At 35.0% G+C, this 25,499-nt stretch overlaps 1 protein-coding gene across 2 annotated transcripts in view; it reads right to left on the reverse strand.

The window, feature by feature from the left end:
• The window catches only part of LOC129268366 (nucleobindin-2-like), a 34,562-nt gene extending 9,206 nt beyond the window's left edge, over window positions 1-25,356 (reverse strand). Inside the window, exons 1-11 of one of the 2 annotated variants that reach the window (XM_054905920.2) lie at window positions 25,225-25,356; window positions 22,281-22,451; window positions 20,127-20,234; window positions 18,626-18,752; window positions 15,508-15,608; window positions 11,734-11,919; window positions 9,611-9,760; window positions 6,661-6,750; window positions 2,947-3,036; window positions 1,532-1,693; window positions 550-597 (exon numbers count right to left, since the gene is read on the reverse strand). In XM_054905920.2, the coding sequence (XP_054761895.2) occupies window positions 550-597; window positions 1,532-1,693; window positions 2,947-3,036; window positions 6,661-6,750; window positions 9,611-9,760; window positions 11,734-11,919; window positions 15,508-15,608; window positions 18,626-18,752; window positions 20,127-20,234; window positions 22,281-22,433 (1,215 nt within the window). In that variant the 5' untranslated portion in view covers window positions 22,434-22,451; window positions 25,225-25,356. Of the gene's footprint in view, window positions 1-549; window positions 598-1,531; window positions 1,694-2,946; window positions 3,037-6,660; window positions 6,751-9,610; window positions 9,761-11,733; window positions 11,920-15,507; window positions 15,609-17,354; window positions 17,468-18,625; window positions 18,753-20,126; window positions 20,235-22,280; window positions 22,452-25,224 lie in introns of both variants that reach the window. The other variant, XM_054905918.2, reaches the window with a different exon arrangement.
• Window positions 25,357-25,499: the final 143 nt, after the last annotated feature.

The raw sequence follows: 25,499 nt of genomic DNA on the forward strand, positions 1-25,499 counted from the left end.
CACAGGCGAAAACATCATGATCAAACCTGTTCTTTAAAAATCTGTCAAAACAAATTATGTATCAATATACTATTTTCAACACTAATTTGTATCCATACTTTGGCAGCCATTTTGAAATAAAAAATGGCTGCCAGAGTCGGAAAAAAATTTTGTCTCAGGAACTTCAGGTCTTGTATTCTTAAAAAACATAAAGCATTTGACATGAATATCAACTTGATTTTTTTGCCTCTGTGTCCATCTGTGGTGAAAATGCCCATATCAAATTTTAAGTAAGAGCAGCCATGTGTATTTTAAATACATAGTTAAAAAGAGACTGTGATACAGGAATGCTCCCTCCCTCCCCCTCCTTCCCTCCCCCCTCCCTCCCTTCCCCTCCCTCCCTCCTTCCTTCCTTCCTTCTTTCCTTTCATTCATTCAATTTCTGTTCTTAAAACAAAGACTAAGGCCTCCCTTAAACCTGACCCATACCACACGGCTGAGCACAAACTAGCCGGTGCAAATACCTTGTAATAAATTGCCAAAAATAAAAAGAATTTGAAAAGTATTTACCTTATTATCTCCTTGTGCTAGACCATCTTGGACCTGATGAGCTTGGGCCTAAAGGATAGTTCAAAAGAAAAAATGGAATGCAATATTGGCATACATACTCTTTGTCAAGACCTCAAAATGGCAATAGTCATTCTTGTTTAGCTACCAAAATTGTGAAAATATGATGAATGCAGTTAGAATGCAAATAATAATGTGTACTGGTAGAAGAGTTTTTGCAATAAAAAGGAAATTGTGCACCTAAAAGAGCATTGGGTTTATAAAGAAGAAGAGCTTGTGCAATGGAAAATCAAACTGTGCACCTGAAGAGAGCATCAGGCACAAGAGTTTGTGCAATGGAAAAGGAAATTGTGCACCTTAAGGCCAGTATTCTGAACTCGGGTTGAATTAAAACTCTGGTTTAAATATGGAAAGCCAATAGTGGCATAAATCTTTACCACTGGTATTTCAATGTATCAGCTTATTTTTCTCTCAAATCATTCTTCACTGTTTCAGAAGGATAAACAAGATAGCTTTCTTCACCTTTCATGAGTTAGGAAAGAGCTGTTTATGTTTCTTAAACATAAGAAACATACAATATAAGTAAAATTTTGACAATTTTGGCTTTCCATAATTTAAACACAGAGTTAGACCATGGTCTAACTTAAACCTGACTTCAGAATACGGGCGAAAGAGAGCGTCGGGCACAATAAGTGGATTAGTCTTCTGACTTTGAACAGAGGCTCGTGAGTTCGAATCCCAGCCTTGGCGTAATTTCCTTCAGCAAGAAATTTATCCACATTGTGCTGCACTCAACCCAGATGAGGTGAATAGGTACCCGGAGGGATTAATTCCTTGAATGAATGAGCGCCGAAAGGCAGCTCAAGCTAAAGCCAGGGTAATAATAATAACAACGCGCCTCGGAATAGAATATTTCTAGATAGATGGCGCTATATAAATGCCTATATAGCGCCATGTATCTAGAAATATCATTAAGATATCTCACCTGGTTCATTTGAACTGTATCTTGCCCAGGAGACTGCCTAACTCTAACAAAGTTATCTCCAGCTTCGGCCATCTTGGCCTTGGTTTCTTCTAATGTTCTCCTCAACTCGTCCTGGTACTTCTCTAAATCCTGTTCTGTAAATTGTGATTCTTGATTAATATCCTGGAATTTAAGAAAAATTATAAAATGCAGAATTACAATGGAGGAATGGAGGATGTATTGGAAGCCAAGTTGAGCCCCAACATTAAAGGAGAAGTCCATCCCAACACAAAGTTTGTCTGAATGAAAAGATAAAACGGCCTCATGCAGAAAATTCCATCAAAATCAATGCAAAATGAAAAAGTTACATGTATGACATTTTGAAATTTCACATATTTTTCACCAAACAAAACTGTTTGCACAAAACAGTGATATGCCAACGAGAGTCAATGATGCCCCTCAATATTTATTTCCCCTTTTTTACTCATTTGAACTGTACATGTGCAATACATATACTTTGTTTATTGACTGATTGATTTATTAATTTTTTTGTAGATATGACAAAAGGAGACTACTGAAACACATTTGGTTATATAGTGATGGCAATTCCACATGTTCAGGGAGAAATCAAACTTACTTTCACATCATCTGTCGAATCATTTCAAATACATCTGAAAACACTTATTTTTGTTGTAGTGTAATTATAATAATGGAGAGTTATTTGTATATGTAAAGTGCATAGAGCAGTTTTTATTGATTATGCACTATATAATCATTAATTTATTATAATTGTTATTATCATTATTATTATTAATATTATTATTATCATTATTATCATTATTATCATTATAAAGTTAATCTTTTTCCTTTCTTGACATCCATGTGACTCTCCTTATCCTATTGTTTGTATATGATGTTTATATGTTTGATTATGCCAAATAAATCAGAATAATAATTATAATTTCACATATGATAAATGACCCCCCCCCCCAAAAAAAAAATAATAATAATAATAATAATAATGAAATAAAAAAAATAATGGGTATGTCACCAGCTCCATCCTCAGCATACTGACCGAGATCACGTACATATACATGTACCTTAATGGAAAAATCTTAAAATGTCTGTTTTATTATTTTACATCAAATTTGTATGCCAGAGTTGATTTTTTTTCTTTCTTCCTCACTCTCTTTGAATTCAAATCAAGTTTTTACTGTGGTGTACTTCCTCCTTAAAAGTTGATTTGAGAAAATTTCATGGATAAACAGTATCACACCAAAAACAATCATTATTATTCTTTCTTTTTTTTGATAATGTCCTTGCCTTAAAAATTGTAATTATGTCTAAACGTTTATTGTGCTGGCTGAGGTACCAGTTTTTGTTAAAGATAAATGTATGTGAAATTAATGAACAGGTTTTGTGGAAACTGGTCTTACCTGCCATTCTTCGTCTTCATCAAAGTCTGACGCCGCTGCTGCCTCCATGAATTCCTCTAAACTGACCATCTTATCTTTGTTGCCATCAATCTGGTCAATACACAAAAACAAACAAGGTATTCAATTTTAAGATGCTTTCTTAATCTCTTGACAAGGGTTCTCTAACTCCTATACTACTGAAATTACACAAATTGATCGTTAAGGAGCCAATTCAAAACAGCAGTTACAATGAGCTTTCGGTAACGAAACACGAAGCCCAGTTGCTTCGAATTTATCTGAAATTTGCTACAGCCATCATGGTAAAAATAATCCGTGCTCAACATTTCTGGGATGAAAGATGACATCATTTTAATGAATGGATTTTATATAGCAAAACCTAATTACCTGTTTTAAATAAATGAACTGGGCCCCGTCTTACGAAGAATTGCGATTGATCCAATCAATCGAAACTATGGAAAGCCAGCAAAGTTAACATATAAAATGCATGTTCATTTTTTAAAAAGTTCTAGATATGAATGTATATCTCTAACTTCTGATTTCTTGACAATTTGGTGTGTTCTCCTTTGTTTACAAAGGACATTTTGCAAATGTCCTGTAGAAAACATTATGACACTGATGGCTTTCCATAGAGTAACGACTGATTGGATCAATCGTAACTCTTTGTAAGACGAGGCCCTGGTGTACATGTATTGTAGAAATATGAAAGTTAGCATACATGTACATGTATAATACATGTACATGTATAATACATGTATGTATGCATGCCTGCCTTGCCTGGGTGCCATTTCATAGTGTTGTCCGTCAGTTACAAATGACTTAATGCACGACTGGTGATCGTTTCTTGTGCTAAATGAAATTCCTATAGAGTACCGAAGCGATGACGTCAGTTGCCATGGTGTCATGGCGGCCTGGTTCTGAACAAATGAACCCGCCGAAAGCGGCCGAATGAAAGCGTGTTTCTCATATACCTATTTTTCGGACAAGCCAAAGTCATACAAATGTGTACAGACGATCGTCAGCTGCGACTGTTTAGAACCAGCCCGCCATGACACTATGGCAACCGACGTCACACTTCGGTACTCTAAAGAGCTGAAAATAGCACACACAAGAATATGTTCCAGTGGTCCGTAAAGTCTTGCGCCACTTCATTAACAGCTTCATGAAACACGACCCCGCTCTTGACTTTACAATCAAAGGCGATTCTACAGAAAAATTCAGCACCAGTTCACACGGAAACCATGCCCATTTCCTTTTTTTTTTTTACGTCCAGGCAAGTTCCAAAATGATGCCCACTTCATTTCAAATCATTTCAACCACTTTCTGGCATCAGTGGTCTCTTCACAGCTACTTTTTTAATTATTGTTTATATTTATTATATATCATTTTTGACATTTGTCTCCCCTGAATTTACCAGCACCACCACCCCCCCCCCCCCCTTTGCCCCTACCCTTGCACATAGCTGCCTTACACAATGATTTTAACTAAAAATCTACTTTATGGCCCGTATTCTGAAGTCAGGTTTAACTTTATAGACCGCGGTCTAACTCTGTGCTAAAATTATGGGGAGCCAAAAGTTCAAAAATTCTGTTCATATTGTATATTTCTTATGTTTACTTTTTTGTTTCCTTTTGCTTTCATAATGAAGAAGAATCCTTCAGTTATCATTCCCAGACAATGATGAACAGTTCGAGTGTCATATGAGGTAATAAACTGAATGTGAACTGTTAAGAATTTGTGCTCGAATTGGCTTTCAATAGTTAAACCACAACTTTAAACCGGGGTTTAATTTAAACCCAAGTTCAGAATACAGGCCTATGACTCCAAATATCAGCAGAATGTTACATAAAGCAGTTTCCACTAAAGTCACACATAAGGTGGTTTCAGACCGCCTCGAAGTTCGTCAGTTCCAGGTATTCTCTATTTACCCCGATCAGAAAATACCAGGTATTTTGGTAATGTGAAAGCAAACTACGCGTAATTTCCCCGAAAGAAAATACCCGCTAAATAGTAGGTACTTGGCGAAATTACGAGAACTTTCGCGGGAATTTTTCCAAGGTCGCAGGTATTTTGGCAATGTGAAAGCAATTTACGGGAACTTTTAGCCCAGCGTGTCGTTGGGCGCGGGCGCCGTGGGTGGCTGCTGGGCTAGTGGTTTTGAATCTCGCGCCTTGCCTGCTTATAAGACCATACTGCGCATGCTCCTAACTTCAGGAATTTATCCCGAAGGATTTGTTTCGGGCGGTGTGAATGCAAGAATAATTAATGGGTATTTTTTAGCCTGAAAATGTTCTCGTAATTTAACGGGGATTCTCGTGATCGAGGCGGTTTGAAACCGCCTATACATGTATAAAAATTGACTACGGTGCCGCAAAGAGTTACATGTACATGTTAATACTGGAATAAATGCACAAGTAAAAGCACCATTACTTTCATGCACATTATCATCAAAATATAAATCACAACGAGGGAGCACAGAGGCAGCAAATAATACAATAATTAAATCAACCTTCGTGTTAGAAAGTAAACATATTAGGGGAATATTATAGTTTGTTGATGATACTTCCATGCAATTTTGTTTGTGATTTTTTTTTTCCTTCATCCAGACTGTGACAAAGAAAGTGTTATTTTTTTGTTTTGTTTTTAGTTTCAATTCTGAAATATTATCAAAACTTGCTGTTGATCTTTTTTTTAACATTTTAAATTAGATGCAGTCCTGTTTATCAGCACTTTATCATGGTCATGCATTTCTGCATCAGTAAATATAATCATATCCATGGGTTATGTTATCAAAAATTTTACATTCACTGATCAAAAGCAATGTAATGGAAGAAAACAAAATATAAATAACTAATACTGATAACATCTTGAGATTACACATGCATGAAATAATGTGTTTCACACAATCCTGTATTCACAATGTTAAATCTATTAAAAACAGAAATTTTCTATTTTATCATGAAACTCTGTGATTGATTTTTGTAATTGAAGAACCAAATATTATTTAATCATTAATTTATCCAACGTCATAACTCAACATGTTAAGGAGTCAAATGAAAGGGGTGCTACCAAAACAGCCATGAACATGCAATGAAGGCTTTTTCCCCATTGCTGATGGCAAAACAAATATCTAACACTAATGACTTGAATTGTAATAATTTACTTCCAAGGTATTAAATTTAAAAAGATTGGTGACTGGTTCTTTGCAAGGTCAAATCCTCCCCTCACAGAATTTTCAATCTTGCTGATATCAAGTTTACTGTATCAAGCTAGCGGCTACCAAGTGGATAGCTCAATAAAAGGCAGGTCAAGAAATAATCACAATCAAGCACGTACAATAATCTTTGCTGGCTTGTGATCACTTAATGTATTAGTAATTGCTTAAAGGTAGTTACTAGCTCGCAGCATGCTTAAATTTCTGTAAGGGTATACCCAAGTTTTAAACAGGTCAATCTGCCTATTTATTAAGTTGGATCTCAAAGTACCATTTCATCAATGTTAATAATTCTTTGATTTTTCTCTAAATACATGTATGTATATTCAGGGTAGCCATGTTTAAGCTGTGGTAATCGTATGTATTACTAACAGGCTTAGAAACATTGCATTAAACATTTTAAATGTTGCATATCATTATCATTCAACTTGTTGTTGGGGGTGGAGTGGGCCTATAGGACAAATCAGGTGCAAAAGGGATGAAAAGTTAATTTGAATAGATACCTGATTGACAACATGTTCCCTCATGCGGGACAATTCCTCAAACTTTTCCTGAACGTCCGCATTTTTCTTGCCCTGGTAGATTTTTTCCACCTGGTGTTAATAGTGTGAGTGTGCGTTATGCATGTGTGTGTTGGTGGGTGAGGCGATGGAGTGTGCGGAGCCAAAGGCAGGCAAATAATATGCGGAAGAATGGAAAGGGGGCATAGAGTCAAAGAGAAGGACAGAGATACAGACAGATAGAAAAAGAAGTGAAAAATAAAGAAAAGAAAATAGAGAAATTCAGAGACAGATTGAGAGGCAGTGAAGAGAAGGGGAGGCGATGGGAAGGGGAGGCGATGAAGGGAGGGAGGGGAAGGAGGGAGGGAGGGAAGGAGGAGAGAGGGGGAGGGCGACGTAGGGGAGGGGAAGGGAGAGGGAGGAGGGAGGGAGGGAGGGTTGCAAGAGGAGGGGGCGGGAGTGGAGGGAGAGAAAAGGTTCAGAGGCATGGAGCAAGAACACAGAGATAGACAGATCGACGTTGGGGAGGGGAAAAGAGAGAAAAATAAGATATACATGTAGATTCATGAAGAAAATGATAAAAGCATGGAGAGAGATGCGTAGAGGCAGACACAGAATGGAGAGGCCATAAAAGGACAGACAGGGGCAAAGAGTTTGAACAAGTAAAATAAGAAGGTAAAGAAAGCATCAGATGTGTAGGTATAGAGAAGAAACACACACAGAGATAGTGACAAATGAAGATATAGAAAAAAATAATTGGACAAAAGATAGATTGAAAGGCAGGTATATATGATACACAGGAAGATGAATAGAGAGAACAAGAGATACGCATGTAGGATGAGAGACAAATTGAGGGGAGGGGGAGAGAGAGCATGGAAGATAGAGAGTACAAGCAAAAGAGAGCATGAGAGAGAGAGAGAGAGAGAGAGAGAGAGAGAGAAAGAATGGAACATAAAGGAAGTGAGCAAGCAGGCAAATAAAGAATCAGATCCAGAGAAAGAAAATATATCAGGCAAGCAGAAACGGAAGCAAGAAGATTTAAGGTACAAAGAAAAGATAGAAGATAGAGAATGCACGAAAGGAGGATTGAGAAAGAAAAAGAGTGAAAGAGAAAAAAGATAAGAGAGAGAGAGAGAGAGAAAGGAGTAGAAAGGGTTGTGTTGCCGTGCATGTTAATAATCAAAGCAAAGGGAATGAAGAAAGAGAAAATAAAACATGATTAACAATCTAAATGCTGACAATTACGGATGGAAACTGACTCTCTGTTACAACGCAGCCAGAATCATGATCAATAAAAATCTATCACCTTACCTCGTTCATAACATGTTCTCGCATACGAGCGATCTCCTCCATTAATTCCTCCTCTTTATCCTCATCGTAACCATAAACCTTGGCCGCCTGCTCGGTAACACAGGCATTCAATATTACATGTATATGTTTATAAAACGACATAACAAATCAAACTGCATAAATCTTTAACAGTGCCTGCTTAGCAACACAGACATTATCAAATAATATTACATGCTTATCAAACAATATTGACATTATTCACACTGTATCTTAGCTGCCTGCTTGGCTACACAGGCATTATCAAATATTATTACATGTTTATCAAACTGCATAAATCTTAGCTGCCTGCTTGGCAACACAGGCGTTATCAAATGATATTACATGTTTATAAAACAATATTAACATTTATCAAACTGCATAATATTAATAAAATCTTAGCTGTCTGCTTGGCAACACAGGCATTATAAAATAATATTATATGATTATCAACCAATATTAACATTATTCACACTGTATCTTAGCTGCCTGCTTGGCTACACAGGCATTATAAAATAATATTATATGATTATCAACCAATATTAACATTATTCACACTGTATCTTAGCTGCCTGCTTGGCTACACAGGCATTATAAAATAATATTATATGATTATCAACCAATATTAACATTATTCACACTGTATCTTAGCTGCCTGCTTGGCTACACAGGCGTTATCAAATAATATTATATGATTATCAACCAATATTAACATTATTCACACTGTATCTTAGCTGCCTGCTTGGCTACACAGGCATTATAAAATAATATTATATGATTATCAACCAATATATTAACATTATTCACACTGTATCTTAGCTGCCTGCTTGGCTACACAGGCATTATAAAATAATATTATATGATTATCAACCAATATTAACATTATTCACACTGTATCTTAGCTGCCTGCTTGGCTACACAGGCATTATAAAATAATATTATATGATTATCAACCAATATTAACATTATTCACACTGTATCTTAGCTGCCTGCTTGGCTACACAGGCATTATCAAATAATATTACATGCTTATCAAACAATATTAACGTTTATCAAAATGTAAAAATCTTTGCTGCCTGCTTGGCACAACAGGCATTATCATATAATATGACTTCTTCATCTAACAAACTAGAAATCTTGGCTGCCTGCTCGACTAAACATGCATGATATCACGAGTTCATCAAACAATAAGAAACTCTATTATTGTCACTGTTTCCACACGCCCGTATAAACATGCATTTGGATTAGACTGTTCGAATGAATTTCACATATTGTTGTGATTTGACTATCATCATTGCATACTTGACAGCTCTGATTTAATTTGAAGAGAGAAATATAATGTTTCTTTTTGGTATATTGATAGTTTGCAAATTACAATTATCATCATTAATATGCAGGTATTAAATTATTTCAAGGTCACCAAGGCAACAGCTTTGAATGTCCTTGTGATGGCCTTAACGACCCTCTCATTTACAACCTTCAATACATGTATGTTCCAATATGTGATTTAATAAGAGAAATGAGCCCTATAGGAAAGAGACCTACATGTACCCCCCAAAATATTGAAATTTCAGGACTGAATGCCCCAGCAACAATAAGCAATACTTCTAATAAAAATATTTCAAACCTCTTTTATGAAGAGAGCCTCTAGTTCAAACTCGTCAAGAAAGCCGTCGCTGTTTGAGTCGTGTAAAAAGAAGAACGTTTTAGGGTTGAAATCTTTCTTGTCTAAATGATCGGTGTTCTCCCAAACCTCTTCCAATTGCTTTTTGCTTCCCTGAAAAATAAAAAAAAATTGATATGAATTAGACTTACATGTATGTATACACTTTAACACAATAATACTGTACGTATTAAGGCCACCGCACACCTTACGACTGCTCGCGATCCGATTTTGGAACAAATCGCATTTTGCTCATTTTCTGAAAGTGTGAATGGAACATATCGTTTTATTTGAGGTTAAAAGTAATTGAAAGAATACTAATATAACCATTTTGAAAGATTGCAAGCCTTTATTTCGGAGTAAAGGCCAATTTAGTTTCAAATCGTAGCCAATCGTACGACTGCTATGACGTCATTACGACTAGATATTAAATTCGCTTTTATTCGAAGAAGGATGATAGCATAGTCACATATTTGAACATAGATATTCGTACGATGATTTAGAACATTACACAGTAAGATATTCCTAGTCTCAATGTTAGCATCAAATCCTGCTACATTTTATTCTGAAATCAGGTCGCAGACCAATCGTAAGGTGTGCGGTCGCCTTTACAATTCATAACATCATGACTATTATCATATAACATGTAGTAGGCCTAATATGTAGTTATCAAATGTTCCGTGTCATGTATTAATGTTGTAGGTTGAATTGTTTGTCTGTCTAAATGATCCATATTTCTACACATCCTCAAATTGCTTTTTGCTTCCCTGAAAAAGTTATAAGAAATTGTGAGAAATTATATGAATTATATACAGTTCTGCTCAAAAGATACATGAACCCCACCACAAAATGCACTTCTTTATGCCGAGTGTTGAATGTAGACAATGAAAGTACAGTCCATGTACAATGTTTGGCGAACCCAGAGAAGCAAACTTTATTGAATATAATATTTTCTCACCCGACTTCTCAATTAAATGTCTAAAATATGACAGAACTTGAACACTTGAAATATGTTCATTTTCTGGTGTGGTTCACTAACTTTTGAGCACCACTGTAGATGTACATATGAAGAGTTTAGTTGCAAAAGGAGTTAGGTCCACTATGGACCATTCCGAGAAAAATCATGTTTTTTAAGACTCACTTTTTACAATATTCTTATGAGAAACTAAATTGTCATGATGTACTACCCTATCATGTGCACATAAAATTGGGTATAAAAGAAATCTACCTGTCTTCAATTTTTTTTTATATATTTAAAAAAAAATTATCATTGTGGACCTAACCCCTTTTGCAAGTAAACTGAAATGAATCCAATCTCTTTTGATTTTTGATTTTTCTTTGCCACTTCCATTCACGTTTTAATGTGAATTTTAAATTTTCTTTGGTATCATCAGAGTGACTAAAAATTTAGAGGTTTAGAGACAGAAAACAATAAATTTTATGAAAAATGGACCTCACCTCTTTTGACAAATGAATTCTTCAGAAGAGTTTGGTTGCAAAAGGGGTTATGTCCACTCCAAGAAAATCATTTTTTTAATTCTCCCATATTGCAATATTCATATGCGAATCTGAATTTTCAAGATACCTACCATGAGAACATAAAATTGGGAATAAGAAAATCTCCCTGTCTTCATATTTTTTAAGATATTCTTTTCCAAAAAAATTATGTGTGAACCTAACCCCTTTTGCAACTAAACTGAAATGGACCTAACCCCTTTTGAAAAAAAAGTGATTTTTCTTTGCCATTTTAGTTCACTTTTTAATAGGAATTTCAACTTTTCTTTGTTATCACCTTATAGAGCTACTAAATTTTTTTACATTGAGACATAAAAATCAAATTTGATGAAAAATGGACCTAACCCCTTTTGCAAGTGAGCTCTTCATATACATGTGCTATTATATACTATTGTATGATCAGGACAATAGTGCATACTATACTTTATATTTATAACATTGTCATTATTAATATAATCTAAAATATGTCCTTAGTGTTTTTCGGTGACAATTGAATAAAGGAATTAATAGCATTTTCTCTTTCAGTTTAGTTATTGCATTTATAATCTATATATTGAGGGTATAGTTCTTACCGGATGGTTGAGCTTAGCATGTTGTTTCATTTGTTTCCTTTCCTCTTCGTACTTCCTCCTTGCCTCAGCTCTTTCTTCTTCGTTCATCATCTTCATCTCGTTTCTCCTCTTTAGTTCTTTCTCCATCTCGTATCGTTTGAACTCTTTCCTCCTCTCACGGTCATTCTCCTCCAGATCTTTGGTCGCCTTGGATACAGAAGAAGCAGTCAGTCAATAATTATTATCATCATTATTATCATCATCATTATCATCATCATCAACATCATAATCATCATCATCTTCATCATCATTATCATTATCATCATCATAATCATCAATCATCATCATCAAGATCATCTTCAGCATCAATTATTTTATTGCTATCAGCATCATCATCGCAATCGACATCATCATCCTTGTCATCATCAGCAGCATCACCATCATCAGCAGCAGCAACATCTTCAGCATCAACTATAAATTAATTTTACTATTGGTATTATCAGCATCATCACAATCATCATCATAAAGCACCATTATCATCATCATCATCATCATCAGTATCATCATTATTACTGTTAATCATTATTCATTTGGCATTTAAAAAAAATAATAATACAATTTTGACAGATATACATGTAAGAAGGAGAAATTTAATAGTCAATACAGCAATTCCCGGTTACCAGTTTTTACAGTTCTTCTTTCCAATCAAATTTTGCACTATAAAGAGAAGTAATTAAATCACATTTGATTCTATCTTGTGTAACAGAGAGTTGCGATTGATCCGATCAATCACAACTATGGACGGCCAGCAATGTCAACATCTGTTTTGCATGTTTGTTCAAAATATTTTCTAACTATGATGTATATTCATGCATTCATTGTTTTCATGAAAATTCACTGTGCTTCTCTTTGTTTACAAAGGACATTGTGCAAATATCCTGCAGAAAAAATTATGACACTGGTGGATTTCCATAGAGCTACAATTGATTGGATCAATCTTGACTCTTTGTAAGACGGGGCCCTGATCTGTATTTTGTACAACGGCTAGTCTTAATGATAGTCTCACTGTGGTATAGATCTTTGATCTTTTATTTTTATTATTTTTTTGTAAATACAAAGTGAAAAAGTTTGACGGGATATCTGCACAATTCAGTTTTGGCTGCCAAAATTAATTGGATACCCTATTATTGAATCAAACTGAATTCACATAACCCCATTTCTGCTGTGCATACTTCAATCAATTAGTATACAAATAGACATCATAGAGGGGATTAGTAATATGATTGAGGCATAGCAAAGGAGATTAGTATCATTTCAAAGATTTTATTATAATGCCCTCAAGCAATATGCTGTGCATGATTTGTTTTATAAGATAGTGATATGGATCCTTGTTATGTGATACACCATTGCTCCGTAACACAAAGCTTTGCGATCAATCGCTAATACCAGTGACCAATGAAGATCATCGGTCACTGAGCACTCTGTTTGAAACACTGACCGGGAACCAATCAGTGCCGTTCTTTCATATTTGCGATTCATCGCAAACCTTTGTGCTAAAGAGCCCAGGACTGGTCAATAGAAGTTAGTCATTAGGGTAAATTGCCAATTCGTCTTTATTGCCAACTCGTCCACTCATCACATGGTCTAGCTTCATTAAGTCTAATGCCATTATGTCCATCAACATTTCAACTAACAACCATTTGGTCCAATCATTACTTCTTCTAATCACCAGTTGGTCTACGACCATTTTGTCTCGTAACCGGTTGGTCTAATATCCATTTTATTTTCATTCATTTTGCTCAATTATAACACTAGTCCAAAAAATAGACGAAATGGTATATGAACTAAATGGCTATTGGACCAACTGGTTATTAGACAAAATGGAGAGAGGAAAAGGTGGCAATTAGACTGTGGATAGTGGACGAACTGACGGTAGACCAAATTATAGTAGACAAGTTGGCAATTGGAGCAAAAGAAAATAAACCGTCATTACAATTTTTGTGGAATATGTAATCAATAACAGATCATGTGACAGATTTCAGCCAATCACTTGATTAGGAGCCATTAAACACCATTTTGTAACAGTAGTTAATGCTTGAAAAGGTTAATTTTGCTTTTCTTGATTTTTGGGGGGTGGGGAATTAGTTTTAATGATGTAGGTCCCTATAAAACACATCTGAATAAAGAGGTTATAATCCATAATCAAAATCATTCATGTAAACAAAATCAAGTATAAATTGTGTAATCAAAATGGTGTAGTGAGGAAAGTGCATGTAAGAAACCAAAAAAATTATTTGATATGAGGAATTGATTGCAAAATGCCAAAACTGTGCTAGAATATCCAAACTACAAATAAATTGTGCGATGAAGTATCAAAATGTGTCATGAATATCCCATGATATTTAGAAGGTTAGCTGAAATTGAAATAAATAAAGAACGGTGCATTAAAAGGGATTTCGAGAGATGGCAAAAACACAAAGAAAATATTTTTGAAATTGAATTAAAGAAATAAAATAGTGGCTTGAATTGTCTTGACACTTTGAAACATTATTTTGTTCAATGCTCAGTCCCTCCAAATATAAGCCTTTATTTTTTTGTACCGGTATATCTTTCTCCTTTTTTTTTGCTTTCATTCTAATCTACGAACTTGCATTTACAGATGCATCCTTACTTCCACCTATTCCTGTTCAATTCATTGTCACAACTGACTTGCAGAATAAATATTATTCTTTTGTCTGGAAAGTCGGAAAACAAAAGGAAATTGTTTCTGTTGAAATCACACCGTACATAACAAAAAAAGTGTGTTGAATTCTAGGCATTATAATAAAGTGATTTTCACATTTTGACTATTTATGGATATTTATTTATCTATTTTTTTTTTTTTTTTTTTTTTGGATTAAAAGTATGGCACAGTGGGAAAATTTCACAAAACAAAAAACAATCTTCTCACTTCATATTCATAGTAGAAAAAGATAAAATATTATGGGTGTGTTTCACAAAGATTTACATACATGTATCAGGGTTGTGAGTGGTCACAAATAAAAAGATCTGAAAAAAGCTGAAGAGTGTCGAAAAAATCTGACATAGAAAGAGCTCCCATACTTTATGTACAGAGGAAAGCCAAAAATAAGCTAAAATTAAGCTGAAAATCAAAAAAAAAAAATGAAATCAGCTATAAAAAATCTGAACTACATGTATCACACCCCTGATAAATGTACCGGTAAGTACAATGTACGACTTGAGTGGCACTTACATGTACGTACATGCCTACATGTAGTTGCATGCGTTATAAAAGGCATGACCACATTGGTCAGATCATGCCAAGAGGATGCGCACTACTGCGTATTGATCAATAAGATTGCGCATTGCATACCATGTACGCATCTGCATTTAAGTGCGACTCTAAGTCATACTTAAATCTTTGTGAAACATCCCCCTGTATGAACTGAAAGGTGCAAGCATGCAACATCAAACAACATGTGCTTCTTGCAAAAGGGTTTTTACAAAATAATGTGAGCATTTAAATAAACATTCTTTCTTTCGCAGGAACAAGATTCACAATATTAAACAGGTATAAGTACATGTATGCCAAAATATCACAAAAACAACAAAAACTATACTCATATGCAACATGACAAAACACCTACCACTCGCACCCCCTCCCCCCCCCCCCCTCCTATAAAATAGATATGATCTGTTTCTTGCTTCTTACATGTAGGTTTGTTAAGGTTTTTTTTTTATTTTACGTGGCAAAGAAAAGGGTTATGCGAAACCTGCCCCATTGTGTTAATGTACCTTCTGCAAGAGGTTATTGAGGTCCTCTTCCTCAAAAGTGTGCTCATTCCGAAAGTCAACATGGGCGATCATCTGAAGGAGATCAGTTTGGCTTACTTCAGCTAGAAGAGCACAATGATGAATAGATAGACAGATAGATTGAAAGATAGATCGATGGATGGATGGACCAACAGAGTAATATAAAATATATTGCATAACATATACATGTAGACATAATAAAAAGCAAACAATGATATGTGCAAATGCAAAAAGCTGTAATAGAATGACAAAGACCTCGATGTAAAATGTACAATGTCATTTAGGAAGAGGCCAGCAAGAAATGAATGGATACATGCAAGTAGATTTGATAGTTGTAAAAAAAAGAGATGGTACAGTTGTAAGATAAAGATAGACAGACAGACAGACAGACAGATAAATGTAGATTGGTTGGTCGGTCGGTCGGTCGGTCGGTCGGTCGGTCGGTCGGTCGATAGATAGATAGATAGATAGATAGATAGAGTGATTGATTGATTGATTGATTGATTGATTGATTGATATAAAGAAAGATTCATAAGTAGACCAATATAATCACAGAAAAAATAGATGCATGTAGAGACAGCATGGTAGGATGGAAAGAAGAAAATAGATGGATAGACACTTTACATGAGTACAGTATATTAAGCTAGGATGAGCACAAGGAATTCAATAACAGCTCATTAATGTAATAACAAACTATTCACAAAAAGTTTATATGAATGATGATATCAGATTTTGTTTTGAAATCACAATAATTCTCTGCAGAATTTGAAACGTCAAGTGTGCCATCTCTCCAGTACTATTGTTTCACCCAAAGGTAGAAAGCACATGTAAAATGAATAAACTTGGCAGGAGTCAATCAAATTCATGCAGTCAAGAAGAAATTTGCAGATGGAGGCAAATGCGAACAGAGGAAATCTGTTCACATCAGAGAATTAATTCCTGTTTAAAAAAATATACATGTCCTGTATGTACATGTAGAAATAAAGACAACAGTTTAATGGCCAAATGCAAATCTAGACAAGAGAGAAGGGAAAGAATAAAATATGTTGAATTAGTAAAATATGGAGTTCAACGAGCTCAGCTGTTTCATGGTCAATCGTACTAATAATGTCCCAGTGGTGAGTTAATATGAATTACAGATATTAAATTACTTCTTTTCAACACTGTGTACCCACAAGAACAAACTTAGTATTGGAGAATGTTCATGAACTTTTGGTTGTGTTTGAAAGGAGTATCAGCCCGTATTACATCCAAAATGATCAACTCTGATGATGAATCATGCATGCATAGGATGGGAATTGTTATTCAGTGCAAAATAGTATAAAACAGACGTGGAATTTCAGATAATTTTGAATATCAAATAAACAAAACAAGATGAATGTATAAAAACTATAAATAAGATTTCCGGCAAAGTATGAGGTGAGTGCACTACCATTGGATTGCAATGAATTGAACAAAAATTGAATATACTTATGAGACAACACCGTCATGAGTTAAAAATTAACAAGAATTGACAATTAAAACAAACCAATATCTTGAAGTCAAAAGAAACAGATGGTAACCCATTCCGTTGGAAACAATTTTAGTCATGCACCACAAAGAAATTAATACTGTTGCACCACATGTGAACAAATATACAGACAAATATATGCATACAGAATGAATAAAATGATACTGTGGGGGCACACATTGGCATCTATGTTAGTATAGGTTAGCTTGGTGTAAAAACAAAGCAGCTAGAAATCATGAACGCACAGCCAGAAGTGGATTACAGGTACAAAACCATACTGTGGCACCACATATAGGCATTCCTGTTATTGCTTGTCTACCTTCTGTATGAGTTTAGTAATATCGTCGGGATTGAAAGATTCCATTGACGATGGATCAAGATGCCCGATGAGGTTGTCCAAGAACTTCTGATCCGTCGGCTTCCCCTTCCCGACTTTAGGTTTACGAATTTAAGGGACGCATGCATAAATAGAATCAAAATGATTAGTGAGAAATGAAGGTGATGGTATTACTGACAGGTTCACAGACAAATCAACTCAGGGGACAAAAAGGTATAAACAAATGCCAATGGGACTCGAAGAAATACACTCGACTATAATCATCAAAATGTTCAGATACAAAAATAGAAAAGATTGGCAGAAAATGAAAATATGATGCAAACATTGCACAATAAAATGATGATACATTTGACCAAATATATATGCTACTGAGGGGAGACCATGAAATGCTTTTATAAGTACATTGTAGGTGTATTGGTAGCCTGAAAGATCGGGGAGCATTTCATTTTAAGCTGTTTTTTAATTATATAAGATCAATGAATGACTCTATTATGAACAGTGCTAAATCAGGCTTGGTATTATCTTCCTTATTCCTGTCAACTATTAAGGTTGATATCTAATCTTCGCAGATGAAATATTCGTGATTATAAGGATAGAAAATTTGATATTTTAAAGTTTAGTTTTATAACAGCATTGTAGAAAATGGTCTCAGTTAGGAGTCCTAAGAAGGGTCACCTCTCATGCACTGATAAAGTATTGTGTAACTTGCAAATAATAGAATAAAAAACGGAGACAGTTCAACTTTTATAATTTAAACTTCTTGCCGACAGGACCCAAGTGGTTCCTGTCCTCAGTCTATGGGAATTGCAGAAGCCTGCAGTCAAAGGGTTGCAATTGTTGACTAGATTTAAGAGTACTTTTCATATTTCCAAATGAATGAACTTTTAAAGAATAATATATTCACATATTTAAAGTACAAACTTTAGTTGATCCTGCATGGCAGGGAATAATTTTGCTTTACAAATTTGAATAGCATTTTTGGTCATAAGAGAAAAGCTGTCATTTAAGTAATGGACAGTCCTATGTAAAAAAAAATGCTATACAAAAGACTTTATGCATAGCAATCTTTAAAAAGATGTGGGGGAAATTGCAATGCGATACCAGAAAAATTATTCCCTGCATGGAGAATCATCCCACAAAACTTAGAAATGATCGTAGAAAATTAATCTACCATTGATTCCATTGACTACAATGTACAATCAATCGTACGATCATTAGCTAAACTTTTTGTTACAGAACCCTGACAGACTTACGTGCTTGCTGTTCCATGGCCTTTCTGGCGATGACCCGAAGACGCTGGATCTCTTTTTTCTTCAGCTCATCCAACTGACTTCGGATGTGACTTCCAACGTTGTTTAACTGCTTCCCAAATTTACCAGACTATAGAATGAAAAATTAATGTGTATTTGCATACATGAAATTTGTCAAAGTTTTTGCTTATAATGATACAAAGTTAGACTGCAGTTCAAATAATCCCAATTAAACTGTTGGAATATATAGACCTCGCATTGAAACGATCATATGCAAAAGAAAAACAACCTACATTACTTCACTTCTAGCTGATGTCTGAAAATGGTCTATAATCCTCCTCCATCTGCCAAATTGGGTCGTAAGTAAAGCTGTTTATAAAATCATGCATAAATAACTTTACGAAATATCTTACGATTAATCGTGAAAAATGTATTGTAGTCCATCATGAAAAAACATCCCCGCGTTTATTAACAGTTATACAATGTACCTTTAATACAACTGGGGCCCGTTGCAGAAATAGTTGCAATCAATCGCAACTCTAAAAATCATGCGCAACTTGATTTTCAACCAATCAACAGCGCGCATTTGGGACTTGCGATTGATTTTTTGACTTGCGTTTAAACGCAACTCTTTCTGCAACGGACCCCTGATTGGGTTACTGAATTATATGATTGTTTTCATTGATCATAACCAATCATAAAAATCTGCCCTATGATCGATTGCCAAGTTTTGTCTTGAACATTCAGCGTGCTTCCTCTTTGTTGTATACAAAGGACATTGAGCACATTTCTGGTAAAAAAAGTTATGACAATAACAGATTTTTGTACCGTAGTTGATGTTGATTGGATCAATCACAACTCTTTTTAAAGGACAAGTCCACCCCAATAAAAAGTTGATTTGAATAAAAAGAGAAAAATCCAACAAACATAACACTGAAAATTTCATCAAAATCAGATGTAAAATAAGAAAGTTATGATATTTCAAAGTTTCGCTTGATTTCACAAAACAGTGATATGCACATCCTGGTCAGTATGCAAATGAGGATACTGATGACGTCATCCACTCACTATTTATTTTTTTTTTTATTATGTGAAATATGAAATATTCAAATTTTCTCCTCATTGTCAAGTGAAACAATGATTTATTCTGCCCTGAACATGTGGAATTAACATTGTTTAATACTTTATGGCTCAGTCAAGTTGGTCCTGGAAAAAATGAAATATTGTATAATTCAAACAATAAAAAACAAAAGAAATAGTGAGTGAGGGACATCATCGACTGTCTCATTTGCATGCAACTGAGTTGTGCATATCACCGTTTTGTGAAAAATAAGTGGAACTTAAAAATATCATATCTTTCTTATTTTACAATTACATCCGATTTTGATGAAATTTTCAGTGTTATGATAGTTTGATTTTTCTCTATTTACTCAAAACAACATTTTCCTGGTGTGGACTTGACCTTTAAGACAGGACCCAGGTCTATGACAAAGTCACCACTCACCAGTAAATCATTGGTGTCCATCTCATCCATGTGACTCTTCATTTCTGGGTCGGCTTCCAAAACTTGGATGACTTCTCGGAGATAGCCTTCATATTCTAGGCCTAGATCCTGTATCAAGGAAGTAAATCGTAGCAATTATCCAACACCATAATAAAGATTATAGATTAAAAAGGTACCATAAAATGAAGTGGAACTTAGACTATCTGGACATGAGCATAAATGCCAATTCTACCATTCCGACCGTTTCATGAAAGTTGTCAGCACTGACTAAATTGTCAGTGCTGACAATTTCAGTGAAATCTTCAGTTTTGATTGGCTGAAAGGCACTGGCCTCTGACTGTTACTATGGTAACTGTCGGAGAAAGACAACTTGTCAGTGCTGACAACTTTCATGAAACACCCACCTGGTATGTAGGCCACAGCTTTTTAGCTTCTTGCGGTGCAAAAATGTATGCAAAAAGGGGCTTCTATTGCATTTAAAGGTAGCAAAATTGTACCGTTCTTTATCACCAAGCCAGAACAGAAAAGCAACACAAATATGTAAGAAGTTAGATTAAATATAAAACATAAAACAGAAGGAAAGGAATAGGAAAGGGAAGATTAAAAAATAAATTAGACATTTGTGTAGAATACATGTAGGGTGGGGAAAATTTTCACTCCATAAAAACCATGAAATCAAGAAGGAAATAAAAGTGATCCAATTTTGTCAGTCATTCTTAAGTTCATTTTCAAATGAAATTTGAAACTACTCAACTTAGCCAATCTGTTTGAATGGCATATTAAATGAATTCAGACATCACCTGCATAAATCAAATTTAACAGTGTTTTCTTTTTTTTCTTTTAGAAAGGCCATCAAGTATTTGTAAATAAATACAGAATTTTTCATAAGATACTAAATGTAACAAATCCGCTCCAAAAAAGAAAATAACAAAATAAATAGAAACAAAACAAAGGAAGAAGTCTAAGCATAGTTAGGACGACACAAAATCAATGCTATGGAAAAAAAATCTCACTCAATTGCACTATGCTTGCTTCTACATATACAGGAATTTTTTTTATCATTGTATAATATCTTAATTATGAAAAAAAGTGGTTTCCCTCTTATAGTTAATCATGTCATTCAGTATATATGCTCCCTTGCGTGAAGATGAACATCAATATTTTGGAAATGATCTCTAACAGAAAATGAGTTGGTTTTGTTTTTCTTTTTTTTTTATTTGTGAAAAGCAAGGATGGTCTGATTATTCATACTGGTACCATATCGAGAAGTGACAGTGTCATAAAATATATAATTTCATTCGTTTATTTTATATTGTATTTCTCCAGACCTGGGAATAGGAAAAAAAAATTCAAGGAATCAACTGATACGTTATAAATGCCACAAATAATACATGGAGAAAATATTATGAAGCCCAGCATTCCTGGAAATGTGGTTTAAAAGTGTAGTTTAGACTAGGGTTAGATCAGGGACCTGGGAATAATTTTGTTTTGTTTAGTTGGGGGTGCTGAAATAAATTTGACATTCAAAAAACGGGGGGGGGGAGGAGGGGTTCACTACAAAATAAATGTAATTTTGATCCGTAAAAATTGTTGATAAGCAAAAAAAAATTGTTTCAACACAAGATGTTGGTCATTTTTCGATACATAGATATCCAATGTGACACACCTACCAGAATTCTAGGGGGTGCTGCCGACTGCTGCCTATGGAGAATATTACACACAGCACCCCCTGGGGAAAGTCTTGGCGGTGCTTTTGCACCCCCAGCACCCCCGCTTCTCAGGGCCATGGGTTTAACCAAGGTTTAATTATCAAAATACCACCCAGAGGCCCGTATTCTGAAGTCAGGTTTAACTTAGACCACTCTGCTAAAATTATGGGAAGCCAAAAGTGTCAAATTTGTTTATTAAGTTGCATGTTTCTTATGTTTACTGTGCTCTTTCCTGATTCATCGATGGTGACGGCAATCATCTATTTATACTTCCTAGAGAACTACAAATGATTTGAGAGCCAAATGAGTTGAAAAATTATATCTCTATACTGTTAGTGATTTATGTAACAATTGGCTGTCCTACTTAAACCACAACTTTAAACCTGGGTTTAAGTTAAACCCAACTTCAGAATATGGGCCCAGAGGGTCTATTCATCATACTTACAGCGAGTCCATCTCCTTCAGCCTTGTTGATGATCTCCTCACCGAGCTTTTCTGCTTTCTCTTCATCGGGTGATTTTGGATCAAGTGGGGCCTGATGAGCAACATGCACTATCAGCAGGAGTAACAGTGATAGTTTCCATTCCAAAAGAGCCATTGTGTAACTTTATTGGGACTAAAAAAAAAGATAAAAAGATATGAGAGATTATATGACACCTAGATAGATTCTGGGCATTTGATTGGTTGTTTGATATCGATCATTTGGACCATTTTACAATGACGTCATCGACCGTGCAATTTAGGATCCATTCATCGTGCAATTTTGGATCCATACGATTTTGTCCATTGCACGCGACAAGGGCATTGTACATGTACACGACATACGCGACAATCGACAGACCGAGCTCGCACTGCATGTGCATGATCATATTTTGCATCGAAACTGATAAATTTCCTATGAAAATAATCTAGTTTTAAGTGTCATATAAACCAAATAATGAATGTTCCTTCATTCTTACAATGGACAGAATACTTCATTCGGTAAAAGATGAAATGAATGATCCATTCAACTCAGCTACACCTCGTTGAATGGATCTTTTCATCTTTCACCTCATGAAGTATTCTCTCCATTGCACTCATAAACATATTATATGACTCCTAAATAGATCCTTGTGATTTGATTGGTTGTTTGATATCGTTCATTCAGCCCATTTTGCAATGACGTCATCAACAGTTCAATTTTGGATCCATTCATCGTGCAACTTTGGATCCATACGATTTTTTGTCCATTGCACGCGCGCACCTAGACTGCAGCTGCAGGCACCAGCATGTTGTAATGACGTAACAATCAACAGACCAAACTCGCACTGCATGAGCATACACGTTTTTCAGCGAAATTCATAAATTTCATATTTAAAAAAAATCTATTTTTAGGTGTCATATAAACCGAATAATGACTTTTTTTCACTCGTGCAATGGACAGAATACTTCATTCGGTGAAAGATGAAATGAATGATCCATTGATCTTTCACCTCATGAAGCATTCTGTCCATTGCACTCATAAACATTCATTATTTGCATACTATACTGCAAAGGATTGGATTCTATCAACATTAACCATGCTGCTGTCCCACGACAAAAGGAAGCAGTTCTCTGATTTCTCTCAAAATTTGCATTTTTTCTTGATTTTTTGATATTGTCTGTATGCTCTACAATACATGATGGTTTTTAAATGGATTCACATGACCTCCACCTCCAATCTCTGAAATATGCACATTTCAAAAGCAAGTTACTGTACTTTTATTTACACTTCTTCCACTAGTCCACTGCAACCACCCTGCCTGTGGGGAATCTAATGTATATCTATCAAAGCCAAATGCAGTTCACAGAACACACTTCAAAAGTTCATTATTCATAACTTTTGTAACCAAAAATACTATTATTTCCATACAGTTGCAATTAATTTTTCATTAACAGTAACTTGGGGATAATTTTTGTATTCACCAGAATGATCAAAAACTTGAATTTTGAGCATATTTTTGTGTACGCTCTCTATTGGTAGAAAGTAAAATGTCAAGAAAATTTTCATTTTTCAATCTCTATTTTTAATTTAGAAAAAATAAATAAAATAATTCAATTTACTTAAGAGCCAAGTTATATGATGAATAGCTGTAATGGAAACTGACAGTGTCAAAAAAATCAAGCATTTGTCCCCAAGAACAAGAGAAAATATGCCAAACATTGCAAACCTTATTTCACCACACAGGGAGTAGTACCGTAACAGAGAACAAGTTATATCATAACCTCGTTCATTGAATGAGTGACTTCTTCTACACCAATCCACAAGCCAGGAGTTAATTTCTTATGTCAAGGTACATGTATGGTGTGTAGAAGTCTTGCAAATGTAGAAACGGTGTGAACATGATTGTTGAAACTCAATTGAGGAGATTTCATAGACCAAATAATAAGAGTAATGAGCCCGGAATTCAACATGTGCCTCCATTCGACATGGCAAACTTATTATTCGACAAGCCAGCACAACACCATGAACACACACAAAACAAAAAAAAACAGGCACTATCACTCACCACATGAAAGTCCCGATTTCAATTCCAAAATCTCCTTTTTAGAAATCAATTAAAAATTTGGTTTTGGTGCCATATTTCTGGAGCATGTGGCGGCTTAGCTTCAAAATAACCACCAAAAAACACTTAAAAACTCAACCTAATAATAGGCCCTTGAATTGAAATTGTACAGCAATACATGTACGTACATGTTAATTAACGGCATGCTAGTCGCGGCAGGCCTTTATTTGACGTGGTGTCAGAGTGTAATGCGTGAGCAAATGCACGATGCGCTTTGCCTTTGTCGAAATAAGGGCGGGGCTGTTTGTTGAAATTGAATGCGGCCACATTTTTTTTACGAAATTAAGATAGAAGTTGTAAATAAACATTGCAATAAAAAAAAGACAAATATATCCACCAGACATTGATGCAAATTTATATTAGGCCTAACCTTACGGTCTAACTTAGTTACGTTGGAGTGACTTTTTAGAACAAAAAATAAATTATTGCAGAAAAAGCAGCTGTCGAATTGTGGGCAGCCGGCAGGTTGGGCATTCAATTTTACTTTTTGTTCCAAGTTAAAGATTCAAAGGTATGAGCATACATTGCTTAGCAGTTTTACTCTTTTCCAGAAAGTCACAGAAAAAAAATTGCAATTTATTTTAAGGGTAACTGAAATTGAACTGCATTGCCCAACTAACGTTAGAACAGAAACACCACTACTTACGACTGGGACTACAATGAAGATATAACTCCAAACATTACTCAATATCATCGTCAAAAGGCCTTAATAATTACACCTGCGAAGTGTCAAAGTACAATCTCAATGAATTATATTGTTTAACAATATCGGAGCTTCAAAATCATACTAAGCAATATGCATACCTTGAAGAAATTCATCAATAATAATAGGTCCGTCTGGAAGAGATTTTCATAAATACCCTCAATTTTATGATACGTGTCCTTATGACCTTAATAAATAATAATCCAATTAACTGAGCGCGAGCCAATATCGATATCTAAGCAGATATCGATATCATTTTTCCCCCTCTTCAGATCATCACCCAGAAGGAAAAACCAGTTCCACTGGACCAGTTAGACCAGTAGAATTTTAACTCTTTAATTCTTTAACTGGTAAAACTCTGGATATTGGAACATCG

Source organism: Lytechinus pictus, chromosome 9 (assembly GCF_037042905.1).
Source record: "Lytechinus pictus isolate F3 Inbred chromosome 9, Lp3.0, whole genome shotgun sequence".
NCBI classification, from domain to species: Eukaryota; Metazoa; Echinodermata; class Echinoidea; order Temnopleuroida; family Toxopneustidae; genus Lytechinus; species Lytechinus pictus.